Raw genomic sequence first — 24,946 nt, forward strand, 5'->3', positions numbered from 1 at the left:
GCATTTGAGAAAATCTCTCAGCACCAACTCAAAGTTAGTTAAAACAAATCATTATGGTAGGTTCTTTAAAAGACCACATTTTATTTTTCCTCTCTCAATCTCATTTCTTGAAAAAAAAAAAATCTTTTGTTTTTTAAATGTGGTCATTCAAAAAGTTTCTATCTATTACATGATAACAGTCATAACAGCAACATTACTCTTTTTTTAATATCCCTGAAGTTCAATCTCTTTTAACTTATTTTATATCCCCAACTACAAGAGTAATAAGAACTGAGCTCTTTTCCCTATCATTATCAGAGTTACTTCCATTCCTTTGCAAATGAGAAACTAATCATACAAACTTGGCTGCAGTACCCTTTAAACTCTACGCCTCCCAGTAGGACACCCGGTGATCTGCAACCCATCAGTCAGTTCTAGGGGAAATGCAAACAATACTTTCCGTTACAATAACTTGTATCCAGGAAAAAGAAACAGGCGCTCTGTTGCATCTGTAACATAGCAGCCAGAGAAAAGTTTACTAGCTTTAGCCAATTGGAAGCTATGGAGCTGGGCCAAGTTAGCATGTTTTTCTCCGCCTTTAGATGAAGTCATGATTGAAATATGACATTGAACTTAAAAAAAAAAAAAAAAAAAAAAAAAACGGGAGAAGGAGAGCAGGAAAGAAAAGCTAAACCTGCAAGAAAGTGTCCTGTGCCCAGAAGAACGCAGTTAGGAAGTGTGTGCACACTTCTGAACCCTGAGTGGTTCTCAGTTCTGTAACCTTCTCCTCCCACTGGGTGGAGTAGGGCCTTTAAGAGCAGCTGGAATGCAGTTCCCCTGATCAGCTTAGCCAGTTGTTGCCTGTCTGAACCTCTGCCAGTCCTAGAGAGTGGTGCTCTGAGCTCCAACCAGCAGGCCTTATCCTGCACCCTCACCACCGCAACTTCCCACCCGAGCAAGAAGCAGCTCCCAGACAGGAAGAACGTTCCCACCTGCCTAGCCATGGGAGAGGACGCTGCACAGGCCGAAAAGTTCCAGCACCCTGGGTTTGACATGCAGCAGGAAAAGCCCTCGAGCCCCAGCCCGATGCCTTCCTCGACACCGAGCCCCAGCCTGAACCTGGGGAACACGGAGGAGGCCATCCGGGACAACTCGCAGGTGAACGCCGTCACGGTGCTCACGCTCCTGGACAAGCTGGTGAACATGCTGGACGCCGTGCAGGAGAACCAGCACAAGATGGAGCAGCGACAGATCAGCTTGGAGGGCTCCGTGAAGGGCATCCAGAACGACCTCACCAAGCTCTCCAAGTACCAGGCCTCCACCAGCAACACGGTGAGCAAGCTGCTGGAGAAGTCCCGCAAGGTCAGCGCCCACACGCGCGCGGTCAAAGAGCGCATGGACAGGCAGTGCGCGCAGGTGAAGCGGCTGGAGAACAACCACGCCCAGCTCCTCCGTCGCAACCATTTCAAAGTGCTCATCTTCCAGGTCAGTGCCCTCTACGCCTCCTCACAGGCAGGCTAGAACTCCTCGATATTCATGATCTCACTCGTCCTGGCTCTCACTGCCATTTTTACATTTGTCCTGCCTGTCGGGGATCACACACACAAGGCATTGTCCCCTGTCTGCCTGCAGCAGGCAAATATGAAATCTGCGCACAGGGGTGGGAATTTCCCAGGTCACCACAGACTAAATCCAAAGAAGATGCTTGCAGGTTTAGTAGGTCCCAGGTCATTTGTTAGGGAGCACCTGGATGCACTCTCTACAGGTTGGGAAGATGTGCAAGTGCACCCTAGTCAAATTTGTCTCTTTGCATTAGGAGCTTAGGGCTCTGGCTGCAGCTGTTTGCTGGACAGGGCAAATTAATTCAGTGGCTGTTCATTAACTGTTTGTGGAAATGAAGTGATCATGTGAGGTATTTTGTGTTTTTTTAACCAAGAAGTCAAACTATTCCTTTATACAAAGGCTACCAACATTTTGGGAACCAACAAAATAGAAGATTGATTCCATTAGAGTTGGACTAGCCTTGTTCTTTTAAGACTATTTTGGGCAAAGCAATCTTGTGGAGTTCTTTTCTAGCAAATGCACTAGAAATACAGAGTACAAACACTAGATATGGCTCTCCTTGCTCAGAGAGACCACAACTGTTAAGTAAAATAAAAGGAGTGTTATCAGTTATAGTCACAAAGGCTAGTCTCAAATGTTTCTCCCTCAAACGGTTGCCTTAGAATAAAAAGACCACTTAATTTTTTTAATGCATCAATGATGCAATTAATGTAGCAAGAGGCTATCTGGGGACAGGGAGATTGCGTGGGGCTGTTGTTCCGCCAAGTGGTGGGCATTTGTGAATCCCAGGGCAGCCCTGCCTAATGCTGGAAGCCCTTCCGCCCAGTGGAATCCAGCCAGCACAGAGCCCAGGAAGCAATTGCCATCCTCGCCCCAGGGCTGTCTCGTTGTGACCATGTGAATAGGAGAGGATTTCAAAGCCATGGAGGGGAGAGGCTATAACCAACAGTTTGATTGTGAAAGGCACACAGGGAGAGCCTTCATCTCCCAGGAGAGATTTAGAAATTGGGATTTAAACCGAGGGAGCCTTCTTTTTCAAAATGAATCTGCTCTGTCAAGTTAGAACCTAAGACTTCCTACCCCCATAAAAGCAAAGACTCATCTAGCTGCTTTTTTGTCCTCCGCAAATTGCACTTGAGTATTGTAAAGGTTTAGGGAGGCTACGTCCTCCTCTACCTTGCAGGCTTTTGCAGCTGAAAACTTTTCAGCTTTTAATGCAAATGCAGTAGCTTTTCATGCACCAGATGAATTGAAACGAGATACGGTAACTGGGCCTTTCTTAAGCCATATGAGATCCTTACTTTATTAGCCTAAGAGATATTAGAAATCTCAGCTCTCAAGGCATTTCTAAATTAAATACTGATCTCCAAACAAAACCAAACATGTACAGACATGTTTAAGTCTGAGACACCAAAGGAAATTTTTCTGCTTCCAGTATGAATCAGGCAGATTATCTCTTGTCCCATCCCTCAGTTAAGGAGGAGGAAAAACGTATTTATCTTGTAGAGGAAAATGACAATTTCTCAGGATTGCGTTTTGTTTTGTTTTCTCACGGATGTTCTGCAGATGTTGGGGGAGGGATGGAGAGGATGTGCTAGTAGAAATTCAGAATTATAAATCTGACATTAAAAAAAAAAAAACACACAGGGAACTTAAAGGCATATGCTGTTGTGAGGGCCTGACATGGTCTCCTGTTTTGTCGCATTGGATTGACAGGTGTGAAATTGCAGCCAGAAATGGTAGAAATTCTCCACATAGTGACTGAAAGCTGAAACAGGGGTGCTCAAGACCAAACTGGAAGCTAAGAGAATCCAAAGCAATGTGTTCAGACTCCATTGTGGGCCCTTTAGCAAGCAACCCCCAAGGACATCTTTAAAGAGCATTTTAGGAGGCAGGAAACTAGAGGCAAGTGACTGGGCCTTTCTTAGGCTGTATAAGACCCTTTATTAGCCTAAAGGATTATTAGAATTCTCAACTCTCAAGGCATTGCAAGATGATTGTTTTGTAAAAAACAAATGCAAGAACAGTCCCTCAGTGGAAAGATTGTTCTTTCTCCTATTCCTTCTAAAAGTAGCAGTGTCCCCAGAGTAGTAATTATGCCAATGGATAAAACAATAATTTGTATTAGAGAGTGGTCCAGTATAGTAGTTCAGAAGATAAATTTTGGAGTCACACAAAGAGTAGTTCAAATCCTACTTCCACCACTACACAGTTTGTAGCTTCTCCAAACCTGTTTCCTCATCTATACACTGACGATATTAATAAGAGCAAAAAGCAAAATCAAGTACTTAATAAGCCCAGCATACATTGCTAGGCATCTTTCTGTGCCTTATCTCATTTATCCCCAATTTACAGATGGGGATGTTGAGATTCAAAATTGTTTATGACTTGTCCAAAGCTAGTTAGTAAGCAAGTGGTGAAGCTGGATTCAAACTCATGTTTAATTGATTTCAAAGCACGTGCTCTTGAACACTAATGCTTCTTCCCTCCTATCTCTCTCATAGAATGAGGAATGAAAGAAATCACATTTAAAATAGTTAGTAGGGACTGGCATGGTGTAAGTGGTCAATGAATAGAAGATATTGCTGAGAGGATCTGAAATTCATTTGCTCAGAGAGATGGCTACACTTTTGCTTGATTAGAAATATGGCCCCCGAGTAAAAACTGACCTTACCTTACCCAAGATTTTAAAACAGCTCTGCTACACACAGAGAACCATGCATTGTATAATTATCGCCATATTGAAATCAACATTATATCTCATCTCCGTGAAAGCAAAGGACTCTTCCCAAAAGACCTACTCTAAATGAACCCTCTAGTCACAGCATGACCTTCACAGTGTAGCAGAAGGGGACTATTTCCTAGGCCTGTGGAGAATGTGGAGGGCAAATATGTACCAGGTGTCTTTAAGTTATTTATCATTTTCAGTCCATCCGAACCCTATGCCGGACTCTCCCTTATTAAATCTACTGATTCTAGTTTAAGATAAAAAATTATGTAAAAATAAGAGAGTGAGAAAGGAAAATTTGTCCCATGACCTGAGCACATTTGGTACAGTAATGTTGAGAAGAGTACATTTTCAGTTTGTGAAGTCCTGTAGAGCCGTCCAAAATCTACAAGTATGTTTTGGTTAGTGGTTGGCCTGCTAGATACTTACACGTTTGCTTATTGGGTTTTGTTTTGTTTTATTGAGACAGAGTCTCGCTCCATCACCCAGGCTGGAATGCAGTGGTCCAATTTCAGCTCACTACAACCTCTGCCTCCTGGGTTCAAGTGATCCTCCTGCCTCAGCCTCCACCACCACACCCAGCTAAAATTTGTATTTTTAGTAGAGACAGGGTTTCACTATGTTGGTCAGGTTGGTCTTGAACCCCTGACTTCAGGTGATCCATCCCCCTTGACCTCTCAAAGTGCTGGGATTACAAGCGTGAGCCACCATGCCTGGCCATAATTGCATTTTTTAAATTCCAAACTTTGTCTTTAATTTGTCCTACTACTTCCTATTTAAAACATGTCATTGTTTATTTAAGTCTGTTCAGAATGTTATAACATTGTTGTAGCTATGAAGCATCTAATTTCTCAGCAATTACTTTAAACTATAACCAGTAATGTCTAAAACTGAAGAAACATCTCTCTTTCAGCAATAAAATAAATTCTAAATCCTAGTTAAATTCAGCAGTTTTCTCTTTTAAACTTTTCTGTAATAGCTTCAGATCAATATTTGAATTCAAAATACTGTGACATGACCCAGCATAAATAAAATAAGACTCATAGGCATTGCTGATCAAAAAGCAAATGCTAAAGAAAGACTAAGACTCCGCTTGTAAGCATGGCGATCTTTTCCTTAAAAAAAAAAAAAAAATAGAGTTTGTACAGAAAATCAGTGACTCTACACTTATGAGGAAATTTTCTCTTTTGATTTAAGAGATAGAATTTCGCAGGTAACTGGACCTGAGGATGCAGTGGCCTCTTACGTCCTCTTAAGACTCTAGAAATGATTATTTGAAAAAGCAGTTGGGAGATGATTTCAAATCCAGGGAACAAAATGAGAGTGCTCATGGACAGCTTCCACTTTAATCCACATGAAATTGGGAAATTGGGTGAAAAGAAGTAGAAAGGTTAGCTATTTGCAGTGGATACATTTCTGGAGAATTGAGCCTATAAATGTGTTCAAATCTTCATCCTTTGGGTTCCTTCAATAAGGTCAGAATTTAGAAAGGTGCTAAAAGTGTAACATCCTCAGACTATTTTTAAATTGATTTTTAAAAAGCCTGTACTTTATCCAAAGTCACTGCTCTGAAGACTGTTACATTAGTAAAGACCTGGAAGAAATGGGGATATAGATAATAAAAGACGCCTTTATATGACAACTCACCGTGTTTCTATCACACTACAATGCTCCCATATGGGATATTGGTTTTGATGTGTTACTTATCCAGTGCCTTTTTAGTTTATGAGATAAACAAAATACTAGTTCTTATTGTTATTTATATTTATTGAATTTGAGCACTGCCTCGGGCACTTTAAGTGAATAACTGATTATTGTTAGTGTTTCTTAGAAAGAATCATTACATGTTCTTGTGTAAAAAACCTAGACTCTTTCAGATGCAGTTATTCCAAGTAAATGCTGCCCTTTCCACTGCTTTGTAATCTATATCTGTTTGAACTGAATGAATGAAAAATGTTCTCCAATGCAACTCAGGTCCTATAGTTTTGATTCTTACATGAAACAAAACACATTTGGTATCAGTACACTATGGAATCGATTCTGCAATTTGTTAATTCTTTTCTGTGGGGTTTATGTTAACATCAAAGAATCAAATATTTTAGAGCTGGAAAGCACCTTAATAATCATTCAGTTTAACTTCATTTTGTATCAAAGAAACAGACTGAGAAACAGTGACTAGCAAGGTTTCATTTTATGATTAATAATAGAGATTATAGAATTGAATTGCAAAATGAGTAAAAACAAACAGTATAATCCCACTATGGTAAAGTTCATGTTTACTGGGTTTTCTACATCAGCTTTTAAATAATTCAGTGTGATTTGTTTTTTTTGTTTGGTTTTGTTTTGCATTTTTTATTTGTAACAAAGAACACCTAACCAGTGTATCTTAAAAAAAGAATTGAACCCTTGATAACACTGAAAAATAATGAAACTTTTAAATCCTCCAGAATGTGAAAGACTGCTCAGGGATTATAACTAATGCATTTTATTCTTATGACTTGCTGATTCCACCAACAGCTGCCTTAGGGGTGCAGTTCTAATCAATGACTGTATCCACTTGGCAATCCATACCTCAGAAACACAAATCGGAGAAAACCATCAATGTGTAAAAGAGACCTATAAATCAGAATGTCAGGTGGGCACAGTTTTATTTTAATAACTAGTATTTAGAGATTATTGGATAAATCATTCCATGGACACAAATTTATGGTCTTCATACCCCTCCAGGATGCTACCGCATCCCAGTGGGAATATGACATCCTTTGTTATTTTATTCTACCAACAAGAATGATGAGTTAGTGACAGGAAAGCAAACTGTTGGCTTTTCTCTCCTTATTCAAGCTTTTAAATGATTTACTGTAATTTCCTTTCTAAAGAGAGTCATGGAGTCTTATTTGTTAAAATGTGCATATCTAGGTATTTAGATATGTACACAGAAGATTTCCTTCCATGAGCTTCAACCCAAGAAGTGTCTAGCATATTGGCAAGTCTGTCTGTGTTGATACAAATAGGACTGTTAGTTCACTAGGATCGATATGAACAGCAAACAAGCTGAAGTACAAGGAGAAATGCTACTTTTTCAGTTCTTTCCATTCATTTTTATGCTGTGAGCATATCAGTCATATATGTTTGAAGTGTGCTGTTTTATTCCCCTTCCTTTGAAAAATTCCTAAGAGTTCTTATGAAAGGTCAGAACCAGGAACACCTGCATCAGGGGAGATGAGGACCTTTTTGAAAACAAAGGGTAAATAACCAGCTGCTCCTGGAGGGCCTCTACTGGGCAGAACTGCCCAAGGAAGCAATGCAGCTCACAAGGGATTCCTAGCGCCATTTTCAGGAGCTAAAAACCCTAAGCAGACATATAAGTAACTAGCATAGGGAAGCTGTGACAGAATTGAGGATGTGTACTTGATCTTCCCTCTTGAAATCACCATCAGTCTTGGAATCTGTATGAGAAAGCCAATCCGAAACATTACAGTGGGAGGCTGAAGGCAGAAGTGTCACCTTGCTTATAGGCATATGAAATGTCAAGTGTTTCCACAAGGTGTGTATGGGAGCTTGAGCACAGGGCACATATGCAGGAGAGACTAGGCACCTCAGGGGAGGGAGTTACCCAGCATCCGTTATCTGAAGTTTAGACTGAAGTTTCCATCACTGTAAGAGTTACTTCATTGTCAAACACCACTCACACGTCTTACTATAGAATAGAATTTTTGAAGATTATCAGTATTTTTCTACCTCCAACCAAACATTATGGAAAGGTAAGAGCTACATGTGCTTCGACATTCACAGATTATTGTGAAAAGAAAGGGCTTACCTCCAGAGTAGATGCCATCAGAAGCCACAAAATAAACACTGTCCAACACACAGAACATTAAATCCTGCTTGTGTAATTAAAATGACAGCAGAAGCATAGCAGTTAGCCAAGAAGACATATCTCACTTGTTTCCAGTTGCATAAAGACACATCCAACTCATTCTGGATTATCTCTGTTCCTGCTGGGTTTATTTTTATAGCTGGCATTAAAAAAGCTCTCATATAATTTCCCTGGCACTTTACAAAAGAGTTCAATACGGGTTTCCTACCTTCCCTCAACACCCATTCATATACACAGTGTGTGTCTACCACAGATCATATATGATTCACCTTATAATAACTTTCCTGAAAGCTGTCCTCAAAGGATACATGATAAAAGAATTGAAGAGTCTAAGACTCAACAGCAACTATGCTTTTGTAATAATAAAATGTACATTCAAGGAAAAACTGTAATATTATTCATTTAATTCCTTTAGAAGTTCAGTTAATATGCCTACCTTTTGTTGGGATTAAAGAAAGGGAAGTTATCCAATTTACTAACTTTGATTAACCTGAGAGATTATACTATATAAAATGTACCTCTTCTCTGATAGCCAAGGATTATTTTTACAGTTTTCTGCCTGAATTCTGCTTTCCTCACTGAGGACTTTTAATAACATTTCACTGATCTCTTGGTTTCTTCCTTTCCTGTAAGCAACTCCTGTCAAACCTTCTCAACCCTCTTGTCAAACCCCGGAAGTAATTTTGCTTCTAGACTAAGCATCCAAGCCTCAGCTATTTCAGTTGCCTACCTCTCTTTTAGTAACACCCATCCACTGTGAAGAAAATCCTTCCTTTAAAATGGAGATCATTGTCCCCACTGGGACTTAGGTTCTCTTGATTTCCCAGTGGCAGCAACAGTCAGCAAACTTCCTTCTAGACACAGAGCTAAACTCATTCTTTTGTAGTCCTCAAGCCTGCCTAAGAGAGGGGCAATCTCCATTCCAGCCACTCTCAGGGCTTTCTTAGAAAGCCACCTCACCCAACATGCACTTATTTAACAAGCAGCTGTTGAGCTCTAGGTGCTGGGACACAGCATGGACAAGAGACAAAAATCCCTGCCCTCATGGGGAGTGCATTTCAGGGAACCAGAAGCAACCTAGACTTGAAACACGGGAAAGCAGTGCTCTGTAAAAGTCCACGTCATAAAAGACTTGTGGCAGTCCCTTTTATTATTATTATTATTATTTTACTTTGTCTTTTACTATGGCCTGAACACTTTCCATGACATTCAAAATAGGAGGGTATGGAGAAAGTTTTGGAAAACACATATATGATATCATCACTCTAACAAGGATTCTATTTAATTGGACTTTTCTACTTCTTGTCTCAACACAAGACATGATCCTTTGTTTCTTACAGTTTATGGAAAGGACTCTGTATAGTGTGGATAAGGGGAGACACGGGGTTGTATTTTTTCAAGGAGCATCATAATTCTACCATTCAGTTGTTAATAAGGAGAGAGTTTTTTTAAGTTTCTCTATAATATCTAAACTTTATTTAGTCTTATCAAATATAAAGTCACACTCTAAAAGCATGTTTTTATCTTTTCAGTCGATCAAAGTTACAAAATAAGAAGGGAAGTTCTTGCCATTAGCATAAACTTTGCAGGATGTTTAGATCCCAAGTAGGCTTTAAAATCCACTAAATCCAGTTAGTTTTCAAACTGAAAGTTTACTGAACAGCCTTAGATAGAATCAGGCAATCCTGAGGCTCTGGTTGCAGGAGGGGTGGCAGGGGGGTCTGGAGCCTTGCCCCCTCTGGCATTCCAGCAGAACCCCTAGTGCCCCTGGGAGTGCAGTATGAAAGCTGCTAATCTAGGTCAAATCTCTTGTTCATATCTGGGAGAAACTGACACTCAAGGAGATAGTTATTTGTTGAAAGCTGTGCTGCTATTTAGTAGTACAGCAAAGACAGAGACTCAAGCCTCTGGCCACACATTCACTACTGTGCCATTTCTTTCAAAATAAGATGTGAAGACATCTTGCTGACTGGCTCTCCTTTTCTAGTATTCAAAGAAAAATATTTAAAAATCAAGAGTTCTTTAGCTGTGTAACCTGAGCCTGTCTGCATTCAAAACTCCCTAGTGAGCAACGTAGCAACACCATCCTCCTTGCGCTCTGGAGTTGAGTTTTCAGGTGCTGCTCCTTGCCATCTTTGCCTGTGTGCCGGGCAGCTGGAGGAGAGTGCTGGCAACAGTGAAGGGGGCAGCTTTCTGTGCTTCTCTCCTCACTCTTCTCTGGAGGTGGGGGCCAAAGTATTCTTACCCAAAGAAGCTCTGCGTAACACTAGAGAATTGATAAACTATGGCTAGTCGCATAATTCCCCCTCACTATTCTAAAAATAACCCTAAGTTTTCACCTCCCCTTATTAACTCCTGCAAAGGATATTCTAAACCACAAGGCTTCCTGAGTGCACCCCCAGGAAGCCTAGTCCTTGTTTCTCTCACTCTAAAATGATGTCCTTGGCGAAATTAGTGTGCACCTCTGAGCAGATACTAAGGTTGGCCATACCTTTACTTCTGACTTCTAGTTGGAGACGGAACCTAGTCAAGGCTTTATGTGTGTCTGTCACTTGAAGACTTCTCAGTTCTCTCACCTGCCCTATCTTTTACCTGCCAACTTGACCTTCAGGCTCTTCTGCAGTGGGATTTTGGCAGGCCCAAGCCCTCTGACCTCAAAAGAGGATAGGAGAGAGGGCCTCTGGGTTCACAGTGCAGTGACGTACTTTAGCTCCGTTATCTAGGCAGCTTCCTGGTCTATCTCAGTCACTGCCCACTTCCCCTCTGCCTGTCACTGATAGAGCTTCTGCCCGCTGTCCCCCTGATAGTCCCAACAGGCTGTCCTTGGCCTTATCCAGCCTAAAGAGAATGACTTCACGAGTTTAGAACTGTCTTCCCATTCTAGAAAACGGAAGCCACAAACATTTGGTTTTCATCATCACCGTGTCCCCAAAACAGACACACACATTACAGCAGCTCAGGGCTATCTGTGAAATATGTTATTAACATGAAACCTACCTTGTCCGTCTTTTCAGGAGGAAAACGAGATCCCTGCCAGTGTGTTTGTGAAAGAGCACGTTTCCAGCGCTGTGGAAGGGAAGGAGGAGCTTGCGGATGAAAACAAGTCCCTGGAGGAAACCCTGCACACCGTGGACCTCTCATCAGATGATGATTTGCCCCACGATGAGGAGGCCCTGGAAGACAGTGCCGAGGAAAAGATGGAAGAAAGTAGGGCAGAGAAAATAAAAAGATCCAGCCTCAAGAAAGTGGATAGCCTCAAGAAAGCATTTTCTCGCCAGAACATCGAGAAAAAGATGAACAAGCTGGGGACAAAGATCGTATCTGTAGAACGGAGAGAGAAGATTAAGAAATCTCTCACTTCAAATCACCAGAAACTATCCTCAGGAAAAAGCTCCCCCTTCAAGGTTTCTCCCCTCACTTTCGGGAGAAAGAAAGTCCGAGAGGAAGAAAGCCATGTAGAAAACGGGACCAAGTCCGAAGACCTGCCTAGCAGTGAGCAGATGCCGAATGACCAGGAGGAGGGCTCCTTTGCAGAGGGTCTTTCCGAAGCGTCCCTCGCCAGCGCCCTGGCAGAAGGAGAAATCGCAGAGGGGGCTGCTGAGAAGGCGACCTCCGGGGGGAGTAACTCGGGGATGGACAGCAACATCGACTTGACTATTGTGGAAGATGAAGAGGAGGAGTCAGTGGCCCTGGAACAGGCACAGAAGGTGCGCTATGAAGGTGGCTATGCGCTAACCTCCGAGGATGCGGAGCGCTCCGATGAGGACCCCGTGCAGCCCGCCGTGCTGCAGGTGCACCAGACCGCCTGAGCGCGGAGCCGCTGTGCCAGCCCGTGCTGTGTCCCAGCGGGCAGCCAGGGCCGAGGAACAAACTCCTGCACACCTGCAGCACGACCCACCCACTCCTGCGTTCCTGTCCAGGCAGTAATCGTTGACCACACAGTCTTAGTAACATACAGGAGACCAGGCTTTACCACGAAAGCGACCTGTCACCGACTCCACTTTTAATTTGCTCTTAGGTTCTATCTCTGTAGAATGTCTCCAAGATTGCCAGGAAGAAGAAAATGAGCAGTTGAAAACTGCTAATCTATTTGGCTTGGTCAAAAAAAAAAAAAAAAAAAAAAAAAAAAAAAAAAAAAACGGGATACTTAAGATACTAGTTATGAAAAGTGATTCATTTTTGTCATTCCGTAAGCTAGCTGAATAGTGTACCCGTAATATACTGCATTTCCACAGTACTCTGTGAATCTAATTATTATTCTTTAAGTGTTGAAACATAACATACCTAAATATGTAAGCTATATGTTACATATAACATATAACTATATGTTTTAAGAAGAAAACATCTACGAAAGGTAAAAAGAGATGTTCAGTTGGTTGTTTACTTATTAGAAACCATTGTTTTATTGCAAACGAAGGAAAAATGAAGAGACTATAAAAGTCAGCTAATGAAATCAGACATGTAGTAAAGTCAGGGCTATTAGAAAAGTAAGAAGGAAAATTTGGAAAATAAGAGAAACAGGAAACAAAGAATGCCGAAAAGAATGCAAACAAAAGAGAAAAAATGTACGTGCTTGAAAGCAAAGTATTTACAACAGTAGCTTAACTATTTCACTCCTTAAATAACAATACTAAAGAAGTTCATATATCCTGGAATAACATGTCATCTTCAAAATATTTTTATTTTCCAATATTTTTAAATAATAAACATACTTTGTAGTGTTAAAGCTGTATTTTTTCTTAATAAATGAAAGACATTACAATTATCTCTTTAAGGAAGTTCAAAAGGATGTTGTCTTGTTAACATTGTTCCAATGTTAACAATATCTTCAAAATATAATAAATATATATTGTTTTGTGGAAACTTGGATCACACTATTCTTTAATGCTCTTCAAATCTGAACTAACCCTTACATTCCATATGATGTGCTTATAAGATACTAAAATCTATAGGTTTTGGAAGTGAAAGGTTCTATTTTTTTTCTTTTTTGTACATAATAGCAATTTCATTCCAGATTGTATTTTATTTATATATTAATTTCACAGAATATTAATGTTTTTTAACTTCTTAGAGCATGCTAGCATTTTATGTAAATGTACACATTTATTCAGACAGGGTAATTTTTTACTGCTGCCTAACATTATACTAAAATATTGCTTTATCTATTTTTAATTACAAAATGCTAATGATTTATTAAATTATAGTTTAAAGACAGTTGGCCCAAAGAGCAAATCCCCTGCCTTTAGTATGCACCACTATAAGTAACCTTACAAATAGAGTTAATCCAAAACAGTATTAACAAACTATGCTTTGTCTTTAATAAAAGGGATAAGATTAACAAATGTATTGATGGCATAACCTATTCAGCTATGTCCTTATTTTGCAATAATGTAACCTCAAATATTGGATTGTTGAACCAACAATGGCTGTGTTAAAGAAGATTAAATAAACCAAAAAATAAAGAGCATATAACGGTGTCAGATTTTTGGCAGAACAGTTTTAGAACAAGCAGAAAGAACTGATATTTAAACTCTCCTCCAAACATAGCAGTCATGTGGTTTGTTTCAGTCTTGATTTCCTCTATTAGCTCTGCTCCCCCTCCACCCCCCGCCATCTCATTTAGAAATCTAAGTCTCATTCTTCAAGTTTAACTTTTTTGGCATCACCTTGCCAGCTCTGGAGAGCATCTGAATTTATTGCAGCAACCTGATGAGTTTGATAGTTACACCTGCATTCTTCTTGTATCATACCAGAACTTGTAGTACCTTCGATAGCCCTGCAAACATGAATGTAGAGACCTGTAAATTCAGTTTATTCACACAGATAATCCGTTGTCTTCTGCAGTGCCATAGAGTTGGTAGAAGACTGAATTTTACTCAGGGTCAAAACATGCCCGTTTAACCTTTATGGAGTTGCTGTTATTTCTTGGGGCTGAGAAGTTGGGGGACCCAGACCTATGTAGTGTTTACATTTCCTTTTCAAAAGGTGTTTTTCATTTGTTCCTATAAACGAGCTGTATGTAAGCTAAAAACTGCACTTGAGCATTTTTTTTAAGTGTCATTGGCAGTTACATTTATTCTATGTTCCACATTTGAAGCTTTAAAATCCTAAGCAATAAAACAGAGAATTAGGCCAGATAATTGTTGAAAACACACTGTAGGGATTAGAGAGAGCAACAGTTGTGGAAATTGAAGCGATTTATTCTGTATTATTCTTGAGTTATTTGCATACTGGTGAGGCAGCAACGTCCCCAAATTAGATATGTCTTCTCCCCACCCATCCAACAAGCCATTCCTAACTGTATGTGCCTGGAGCTCAAGAACTGGATTAGTTTTCACCAAATGTTGGTTGTACAGTAATAAGGACTGAGATTCATATCTTAGAAATATAATTCAGGAGTAAGAAGCATCTATCACATGGATCATGAATCTCACAGAACTATAGCAAAAAAAGTCATTTTTCTGTAAGATTTCTTTTAAAAGTAAATAGATATGTATTTCAACAGGAATATTTTCTTCTTTCTACTTAGGAATCTAGTATGTGGCTGAATTACTGGTTCTTTTTATATGTGAAAATGAAAGACCCTCACTAAGACTAGTTCTGCACAAAACAAGGACTTCTGATATTTATTGTCTGATGAAAACCCAAAATGTTTCTGCTTTTAGCAGGGCTCACCCGGAAGAGCAAAGTTTGACACTCATGCGATTAAGCTCACTATTAGGAAACCTCAACATAGCCCAGCTGCCAGTATAAGTAAAGGTTATAATGAAAGTCATTTCCTACATTAAGACACTAATGCCCAAGCCCAGTTAATTCCTGCTCAAAAGTTTGTTTACTGCCCTGGAGCCCAAATCTAAGTGATTTTATATTGGAGACTGGGAGTATGAAGAATTGAGGCACAGGCAGCAATCATTATTAACAGTTCCATAGCAACCACAAGTCTTTTCCTAAAAGCCACGACTCAAGCACTGCAAAACAAGTTTCAGATGAAATTGGCATTGTGACCTTTGTATTCTGCTTGATCTGGGTGTCTAGATAAAAACTTTTGTAGCCAGAAACTCATTCCTAAAGGGAACAGGCAGTAACTTGCATTATTAAAGCTATTTTCTTATTTTTGCTTTAACCATTACATTATCCTGAAGTATTTGAGACTCAGATTATTTTTAACTCTCCACATAAACTGCCCTAGTTAAGAAGTCACACCTTGAACTAAACAGCTTGATGTTCATACATATATACCCTTTTCACAGTAAAAAGCAATTTGCTGAACATTTATTGAGCAAAGCAACCTTTAGTTCCTCCTGTTTGCTAAAATTCTTAGCACCAAAGCAGTGAGACCCAAGAAAGAGGGGGTAATCAATATATTTGACAACCTACTTTATACCAGCTGAGCACTCCAATGGCCAGCAATATTGTGTATCTATTACATGTTAGATTCAAGCATAATCATACAAAATCCTATTTGGAAGGTACAATTTTTACTTTCATTTTAAAAGAGTTGGAACCTGAGAATTTTAAAGTTTACTGAATCCAACTAGTAAGATGGAATGGAGAAAGGACTCCCGAGTTTTTAACTACTCTAAGGTCTCACTCATCATGTTATAATTTAACTATTTTTCTATTGGGAAGTCACAGAATTAAGTGATTAGTCCAGGTTCAAGTAACTAGTGAATGTCCAGACTAGTGTTCAATTCCAATCTGAAATCCATGCTACTGCCAAAACAATCATCATACAACTCTGCTTAATTATGTCAGTTTATAAGCTTTCAAATGGTATAATAATAACTTCATTTACCACCCCTTAAACAGCATCACTTGTACTGTACTTTGTAAATAATTTTGATAATTGTCATTCCAGTGCTAAAAACAAAAACAAAAAACAAAAACAAAAAATCCTCACTGTTCTTGGAGAGCCACAGAGACTATTATTCAGGTCTGCTGAGGCCATAAAAGGGCTCCTTAGCTCCTTGGCCTCATCCATTGTCAGTAGCTGCAAGGTTCACTTTGGGGAAGGGTTTAATAAGAGCAAGCTGTCAATAGAGATAGATACTAGAATCAGCTCATTCAAAGATAGTTCATGAAGTTTCCTCAAACTCTATAAGTTAAAGGAGTTATATACCTATGTCATAGGAAAGAACATGCGACATCTTGCTTGGACGCTTCCTCTCAGAAGCTGAAAAAAGGAACAAATGGTAAATCAGCATGCGGCCAGGTGTGGGGGATTGCGGAGGGTGAACCATGAGGATATGGAGACCTAGCCTATGAATATAATTCCTGTAAAATTATCCAGCTGTGTTCTCAGAAAAACACAGGAGCTAAGTCAAACAAATGCTGGTGTCTCCATCTCTGTGGGCAAGCAATCAAAAAAAGCCCTGTAGGCCAGCCTTCATTCATCAAGATGTATGCTGCAGGCAGCAACTTCCTCCAAAGTCTTTGGCTGGGGTCACAAATTCAAATGTCTGAAAGCTCAGACATGAGCAAACTGGCTCAAGGAGATGGCAACAACTGTGGCAAAACTATTACACACAGGCCGTGTCCTCTCCCATGGGGCACCCTTATAATTCACCTGTGCAGAGGCAGTGCTTCTTTCTAATTCTCACACAGGGAAGGTATGTTCTAGGAGCCACCCTGCATGTGGTAAACTGGCAATCACTACCCAGCTCCACTTGCTATGTGAGAAATCGGGTCCAATGACTTGCGGGTCCAAAACACAGGCCTCTTTCAAGAAGAGCCAAAATTTAGATTTCTTTTTACATGAAAATCTCCTGGTTTTTAATTTTTGGCAACTGATTCAAATCATTTTAAAAGTTATGCAAGCCAAATGTAAATGCCTGCTGGCTGGATGTGGCCCAGGCATAGACTATCCGTTTCTGACTCCTGGTCTACAGAGATGAAGGCTCTTGGGTGCTTCTTTCCCTCCTGGAGGCATAAACACAATAAGAGAAAGCTAGTGACAGGATTGGATTTGCCTTAGGAAAAACACAGAAACCTTCTTAGGGGGATATAAAATGCAAAAACACCCTTGCCAGTACTTACAAGAAGTTTCCCTCCTGCTGCTTCCCAGATTTATGAAAAGATTGCTTTTAATGCTGCATAGGCTATTAGTGCACCGAGGAGAAGTAGTCGATCACATTGGAGGGTGGTTGTATGGTCTCTAATGGAAAAGCACCACTCCGTGTTATCAACGTTGCTAGCCACCTGCACAGCCCCTGGATGTCACAGGGATTGGTGTTCTTGGTAAGCTGAGCATATAAAGTTACCATTCCATTTCTGTGTTCCAGTTAAAAAATACCTACTCCTGTCAATAACCTGAGGCCCTATAGATGACAAAAAGCAAGGCTGTATTCTGCTCTGTCATACATCATCACAAAATTGCCAGCCAACACTCCAGTTCTTCTTCAACTCTTTATTGTTGATAATGAGGTACAAAAGAGAAAGGACACAGCTCAATTCTTTTGGATGCTAAATTGAGCTTTCAGAGCTCAGAGTTGGGGAAAAAAAACTGATACAGATTTAGCACAAGGGTCAAGATGTCCTTTGTTAAGGAGAAACTTTTTATGTTGGCAACCACTTGAAGATCTAAGGAAGCATGAGGATTAGCTGTGTTCTCTTAGGTCCACTGCATGTTAATTGTCTCTATGACCCTAATGGCATGCAGAGAAAGGCAGCCCTTTAGGGTCATAGAGGCAATTCCAGTGAACATGCCCTTATTCGAAAACACAAATTTCTGAGGGACTTTAAATCAACAATTTTATATCCCTACATAAAATGAAACCCTCCCTGCCAGGATGGATGTAGAAAAGCAGTACCTTAACTTATGGAATTACCCCCGAAATCAACCAGAGAAAGGGAGACTGATGCCCATAGGCTGTAATTTCACTACAATCTTTAGTGTTTCCTTTTTTCTTTCTGCCATCACTCTTTTTATTATGAGACTAATTGTCCTTCCCAACTATCTTATAGCTAGACTTTTAAATGATTAAATAAAAGAACTTGGCCTAAATTTTCCAATAACCACAGGATGTTTTTATCTTCAAAAAACATTTCCTCAATACAGATATTCATTTTGTTTTGTTAACATTTATTACATTTATTGGGCGTCTATATGTGCCAGGCCCTGTGCTGGGTATATACATAAAACAGAAGAGTCTTTGCCATCTATAAATTCCCCATCTTTTGGGGAAGGGGGAAGTGCTGAGAATCCTCTATACAGAGAATTTAAACTTATAGTAGCAAAGCAACAGGAAACAGATAATTTGTAAAAGAGTCACCCAGGATGGTTAAATGGAGATTCTGTAGCTTAGCTTTGTAAGTTGTTGTCTTAGTCCTTTCAAGTTGCTATAACAAAAATACTATAAACTGGATGGATTATCAACAACAGAAATGTATTTCTCACAGTTCTGGAGGCTGGGAAGTACAAGATCAAGGCACCAGCAGATTCAGTGTCTGGTGACAGAGCCAATTTCTGGATCAAAGAGGGTACTTTCTCACTTTCCCTCTTTACATGGTGGAAAGGACAAGGCAGCTTTCTAGGGCCTCTGTTATAAAGGCACTAATCCTGTTTAGGAGGACTGAGCCCTCATGATCTAATCAACTCCCAAAGGCCCCACCTCCTAACACCATCATACTAGGGATTTGTTGTCAACAAATAGATTGGGCCAGGAGTGGGGAAGGATATAAACATTCAGTATAGCAGATGCCATAAGTGTTCAGGATAGAGCTGGAAGGAAGCTAACTTGTTTGGACTTAATGATACAATTACACAGGAATAGGAGTTTCTCCCTCTAAAGCAGGAAACAAAATGGAGGAAGAAATGCTCTGAGTAGAAGAAAACTTATCAAGTCTTTAAAATGAAGGATTGAAAGCAAGCACATTCATTTGTTTTCATTGACAAATAAGTGTTGAAACAGACACAGTATGCCAAGACCTATGAGAAGATCTGGGTTTACTGGCAGAAGCAAACAGACATGCCTTTTCCATCCTGGAGTCCTAGTGTCCCTCAAACTATTTGCTTAGTCACTCTCTAACTGAGTGTTTTCATATTGGTTTGCATTTTGGTTTTAAGAAAATTTTATCTCATGAAGACACATTCCTAATTTACAATGTTATATTATAGGATGAGGTAGGAATGTATAAATGAAAATATAAAATGGAAATCAATGAGAAAATATGACTGCCTTTAGGTATAGTAACTTTATATTCAACTTTGAAAGAGGGCATGTTCTCCTTACAGTAACAACTCATCCTTGGTTTTTTATTATATTTATTAAGGTTTTTTATTTCATTTAAAAAATATTAAGTAGGGAAAGAATGACCCATAATCTCACAGTCCAGAATACCTACTGTAATTGTTGTTTATTTATTTTCTTACATTAAAATATTACAAAAAACTAATAGTAGTTTTTTCTTTTGTTTTGTTTTGGTTTTTTTTGTTTGTTTGTTTTTTTGAGATGGAGTTTTGCTCTTGTTGCCCAGGCTGGAGTACAATGGCATGATCTTGGCTCACTGCAACCTCCGCCTCCCAGGTTCAAGTGATTCTCCTGCCTCAGCTTCCCAAGTAGCTGAGATTACAGGCATGCACCACCACACCCAGCTAATTTTGTATTTTTAGTAGAAACGGGGTTTCTCCATATTGGTCAGGCTGGTATCGAACTCCTGACCTCAGGTGATCTGCCCACCTTGGCCTCCCGAAGTGTAATAGTAGTTTTCTATTGTGTAACAAATTACCATAAACGTAGTGGCATTAAACAGTACTCTTTTTTTTTTTTTTTTTTGAGACTGAGTTTCGCTCTTGTTACCCAGGCTGGAGTGCAATGGCGCGATCTCAGCTCACCCCAACCTCCGCTTCCTGGGTTCAAGCAATTCTCCTGCCTCAGCCTCCCAAATAGCTGGGACTACAGGCGTGTGCCACCATGCCCAGCTAATTTTTGTATTTTTAGTAGAGATAGGGTTTCACCATGTTGACCAGGATGGTCTCGATCTCTTGACCTCGTGATCCACCCACCTCGGCCTCCCAAAGTGCTGGGATTATAGGTGTGAGCCACCACACCCGGCCTACAGTACTCATTTTTTAGGCCACAGTTCGGTAAGTCAGAAATCCAGTGTGGGAAATAAGAAATAACTGGGAAACAATAAATTTCCCAATCTGAGTTCTCTGCTCAGAGTAGCTAAAGGCTGAAATCAAGGTGTCAGTTGGACTGAGTTCCTGTCTGGAGGAGCCGGGAAAATTCACTTCCAAGCTCATTCTTGTTGGCAGAATTCAGTTCCCAGCAGTAATAGAAATGGGGTTGCCATTCCTTTGCTGGCTGTCAGAGATGATCGCAACTCCTAGAGGCTGCCCATATCCCCACCATGTAGCGCCCTCCATCTTCAAGCCAGCAATGGCAAGTCCAGTCCATCTCATGCATTAAATGTCTGACTTCATCATCATCTGCTTCCACCAGCTAGAGAAAACTCTGCCATTAAAAGGCTCCTGTCATTAGGTCAGGCCCACTTGGATCATCTTTCTTGAAGTAAATGGTGCCACACAACATCATTAAATCAAAAGAGTAAAACCCGTCATAGTCACAGACCTGGGGATTACACAGGGCATGTCCACTGAGGAGGTGGGAAATCTTGGAAGCCATTTTAGAATTTTGCCTACCACATAAAGAAACTTGGTAAGGAAACTGAAATAATGCAAAAAGATAATAAGTGGGAATTAAACAAGCTACTCCTATCCCACTTCTCCCAACCCCACACCTCAGTGATAATCATGGTCAACAGTTTTCTTACACATCTTTCCAGAAAAAAAAAAATTTAAAAATGCAAATGTGTCTCTGTATCTCCTCTTTGAATTTAAATAAACGGCATCAAATTGCTTTTCTCTTTTAATCTCGCTTGGAGCTCCTTCCTTAGTAACAAATGTGGATCAGCATTATTCACTACACATAAAAGTAGCTTTTTATTTCTTTAATAGTTACATAAGAATAAGCAAAGAGATCAGTGATGAATCATTCCTAAAACAGACGCACATCATTTATTATTTTCCAAGGCTCTTTAATTTATGGACAGAGTTTGCATCAGACCCATTGTTCTACCTGAAACACCTTCTCTTAGAACCAACGAGTCCTCTAAGACTCTCTATTTTGGAATAGAGTCAACTAATTTTCCACTAAGGCAAATTTAAATAACAACTTCTGAGAGAAGTGATCCCTTTAGACACAAAAGGCTTTTAACAGTATGTCCTTACCTGTGAAGAAATGGCACCATAAAAAAGAAGATAAATAATAAGAAAAAGAAAATAGAAAAGCAGAAGGGATCAGATTAAAGTTAAAATTGAAGTCTAGAATTCATCTACGCTTCAGAGCAGGAAGGAAGTTTCACCCTCTGAACATTATCACATCTTTTCTCCCCAGCAACGCCAAAGAAATAAAACGTATTACTTTTTCCACAAAAGATGCATTTCTTTCTAATTATTGTCATTCTAAAATTCTTAAACTACAATGTTTGATCTATGACTTTAGAATACCAGTTTTTCAAATCTGTTTCTTCTGAGCACAAAAAGACGAAGAGACTTCCACTACCTTTCATTGTTCTTTGAATGGGACTAGACACTAAAAAATAGATTTACATTGCTAGTCATAACTTGTGACTCCTGAAGCTTCCACAAAACTCATATATTCTATTTTTTTCTACTGAAGTGACAAGTCGCTCTGCTTTCATCAATTTAAATGAAAACACAGCAATAATAGTGGCCCCATTTCGGTGAGCTGTTTCTCTGTGTGAAGAGTCCACGAGCTGAAAGTTTCTCTTCAGAGATCAGTCCACTGTTCTGAAGTGGAGATGAACTATTACATACAATGCTAATGCATATGAATTTACGTTAATGCTTGGAGAATGGGTAATTTGCTCTCAAAATCTTTTTTTTTTTTTTTCTGAGACAGAGTTTTGCTCTTGTCCAGGCTGGAGTGCAATGGCACAATCTCGGCTCACTGCAACCTCCGCTTCCCAGGTTCAAGCGATTCTCCTTCCGCAGCCTCCAGAGTAGCTGGGATTGCAGACGCCCACCACCAGCTAATTTTTTGTATTTTTAGTAGAGACGCCCACACCCAGCTAATTTTTTGTATTTTTAGTAGAGACAGTATTTCACTATGTTGGCCAGGCTGGTCTTGAACTCCTGACCTCAGGTGATCCACCCGCCTTGGCCTCCCGAAGTGCTGGGATTACAGGAGTAAACCACCACACCCAGCCTCAAAATCTTAAACTTCCTCATCCTGCTGCAGAGAGACCCGAAAAGCACATCTCTGAAGGTTGCTCTCTGGGACATCAAGGAGGGCACTTAGTAGTAACTAAGCAGCAGTTTGAGAACAAACCTCAAGATTGTATGAGGCAACTGTTAGCGATGAACCACAACAAAGATACGAGAGGAGATCCAGTACCATCCTCTGATCCAGGTAAGTAGGAACCCTGAGCTGGGCCTGCACCTCAGGGAGCACCATGCCTTAAAGCACCTTCCAAGACATTTTCTAAGTCCCCACCTGGTGCCTGGGACCAGCCCCTCTGAAATCTGGTCAGGAAGTCTCAGACTAGATGAGAACCTGTGTCTTCATTTCTCCCCTTCTGAGCACTCACTAAGCCTCTACCCAGGCCAGCCGTGGTAGTTCATGCCTGTAATCCCAGCACTTTGGGAGGACAAGGCAGAAGGATCACTTGAGGCCAGGAGGTCGGGACTAGACCAGGAAACATAGCAAGGTCCCATGTCTACAAAAAACAGAAAGTAAAAAATAGCTGGGTATGGTGGCATGTGCCTGTAGTTCTAGCTTCTTGAGGCTGAGGCAGAAGGACTGCGTAAGCCCAAGAGTTCAATACTATAGTGAGCTATGTTTGTGCCACTGCATTCCAGCCTGGGTGACAGAACTAGACCCTGTCTCTTAAAAAAATTTAAAAAATTAAATTAAGTCTCTGCCTCCTGCATGGAGTAAACCAAATTCCCCAAAGAACCTCTAGGAGGAAAGCACTGCTGGCCAGGAGAATATTTTTTGTATGAGACTGTGAAAGACTGGGTGAGATTGGGCCTCTGGAATGGTGCTGACGTGCTGACTTAGGGTAACAGTGACCCTGACTTTGGATTGACACAGAACAATTCGGGACTCTGCCGATCCCTGGGCTTGAGCCACACATATGAGCTGGTATAATAGCTCTTTAGACTGCCACTTCTAGTGTATGGAGGAAGCAGGATGGCACAAGGTATCTTCTACCTAGGTCTGTCACTCCACTTCCTCCACAGACTATACACCATGCGTCAGGCTGTGGAGTGGCCTTGCCCATCTGCTCCAAGATCTTTCAAGATCTTTCCTCTCTTTTGCCCAGTGACTCTTCAGATCCATTTCCTCTCTTGCTTTACATCATGTGTTGATGTTGTACTGTGCCAGGCTGGTCTTGAGCCATGCTAAACAATGGATGGATGTTTCTTGTGCAAATGGGACCACTCTTCTTATCCTCCGTAGGTCCCTCACTTATGTTCCCCACTGGTAGAAGTGGTGGAAGGCAAAGGCACAGCCAGCACTAAAAGAAATCACGTTGTAGGAATGCAGTGGCCACTGCCTAAAGCTTTCAAGAGATGACATAGTTGGAAAACATAGTATTCTAAGTTTACATGCTGTAAAATTCTATACAGTAAATTTTACATGACCAGAAAACAACTTATCATTCACATTTTTCTGCATATGCCAGATAAGATTTGCATTTGTGGTCATCATCAACAAAGCGTAGTAACAACCTTTGAGACAGTCATGAGAAACCAGCAGCCATGGGTGACATGACGAATGATGCAGCCTCATGAGTAACGACGGAACCAGCATTAAATAAATGGCATTAGAGAACTGCAGAGGCAAGAAGATCTATACTGTCTCAGGACAAACAGAATCTAAAGAGTCATTGCATTGTGAATAGTAACAGCATTGCTGCCTGTTTCTCACATGGCGGAAGATATGAAATTAGCCAGGAACCACACGTTTGACGATAAAGAACCAGAAGATACAGTGTCAAGCTACCAGCTGATATGAGGAATCACTACAAGCAATGATTAGACAATAAACAAATGTGTAAGTAGCTCCACTTTACCCATTATTCTGAGGACTAAACTCTGTTAACACTTTTTAAATCAAATTGTTTACATGAACAGAGGACCCACAAAAAATATTTACCTGAGGCCCTGCACATTTTAGGGATGGTCCTGAGGAAAACTCTCAAGGAAAGGAAGCAGCTAAACTTCTAACATACAGTCTCACCCTTTCTCAATATACATTTCATATTACATGGTTTGAGAATCTTCATGACTTAATATAGTAAATATTTTACATATGCAATGAAATAATTACCACTCTGTAAAACAAAGACCCTCTGACACAGTGGGGACTTTTGTGCCTTTTTTTTTTTTTGTCCTTTTTTTATTTTTTTGTTGGTAGCTGTTGTCCTGTTGCATTTTTTCCTACTTGAAGAGAATTATCAATCACTCAGATGTGGCTTGCTTGCTTAGTGAATCAACTGCAGCAAAAGATTTCTTTCTAGACTGAGTGACCTTCAACACCCAGAGTATTTCTGGATGACCTCACTGTAATTAATTGGGAGAAACTCAGAGAATGTAAAGTAATTTTCAGGTTAGTCTTAAACATTATAATTATAGAAGAAAACCTGCTCTAAAATGACATAAATGCATCTTAATAACATATACAGGTTATTGCTGAAATATCTCTTGAATCTTTCCTTTTTTATGAATATGGATAATTAAGATTAACTGTATTTCAAGGATTCCATTT

At 40.2% G+C, this 24,946-nt stretch overlaps 1 protein-coding gene across 1 annotated transcript; it reads left to right on the forward strand.

Annotated features, from left to right (window-relative positions):
* Nucleotides 1–630: 630 nt before the first annotated feature.
* On the forward strand, nt 631–12,873 carry CAVIN2 (caveolae associated protein 2). Its single transcript, XM_012436627.3, has 2 exons — nt 631–1,464; nt 11,162–12,873. Exons 1-2 carry the CDS (start codon nt 982–984, stop codon nt 11,954–11,956), a joined length of 1,278 nt encoding a protein of 425 aa, XP_012292050.2. The 5' UTR covers nt 631–981; the 3' UTR covers nt 11,957–12,873.
* Nucleotides 12,874–24,946: the final 12,073 nt, after the last annotated feature.

Source organism: Aotus nancymaae, unplaced genomic scaffold, assembly GCF_030222135.1.
Source record: "Aotus nancymaae isolate 86718 unplaced genomic scaffold, 86718_ANA_hifiasm-v0.15.2.pri h1tg000008l, whole genome shotgun sequence".
Lineage (NCBI taxonomy): Eukaryota > Metazoa > Chordata > Mammalia > Primates > Aotidae > Aotus > Aotus nancymaae.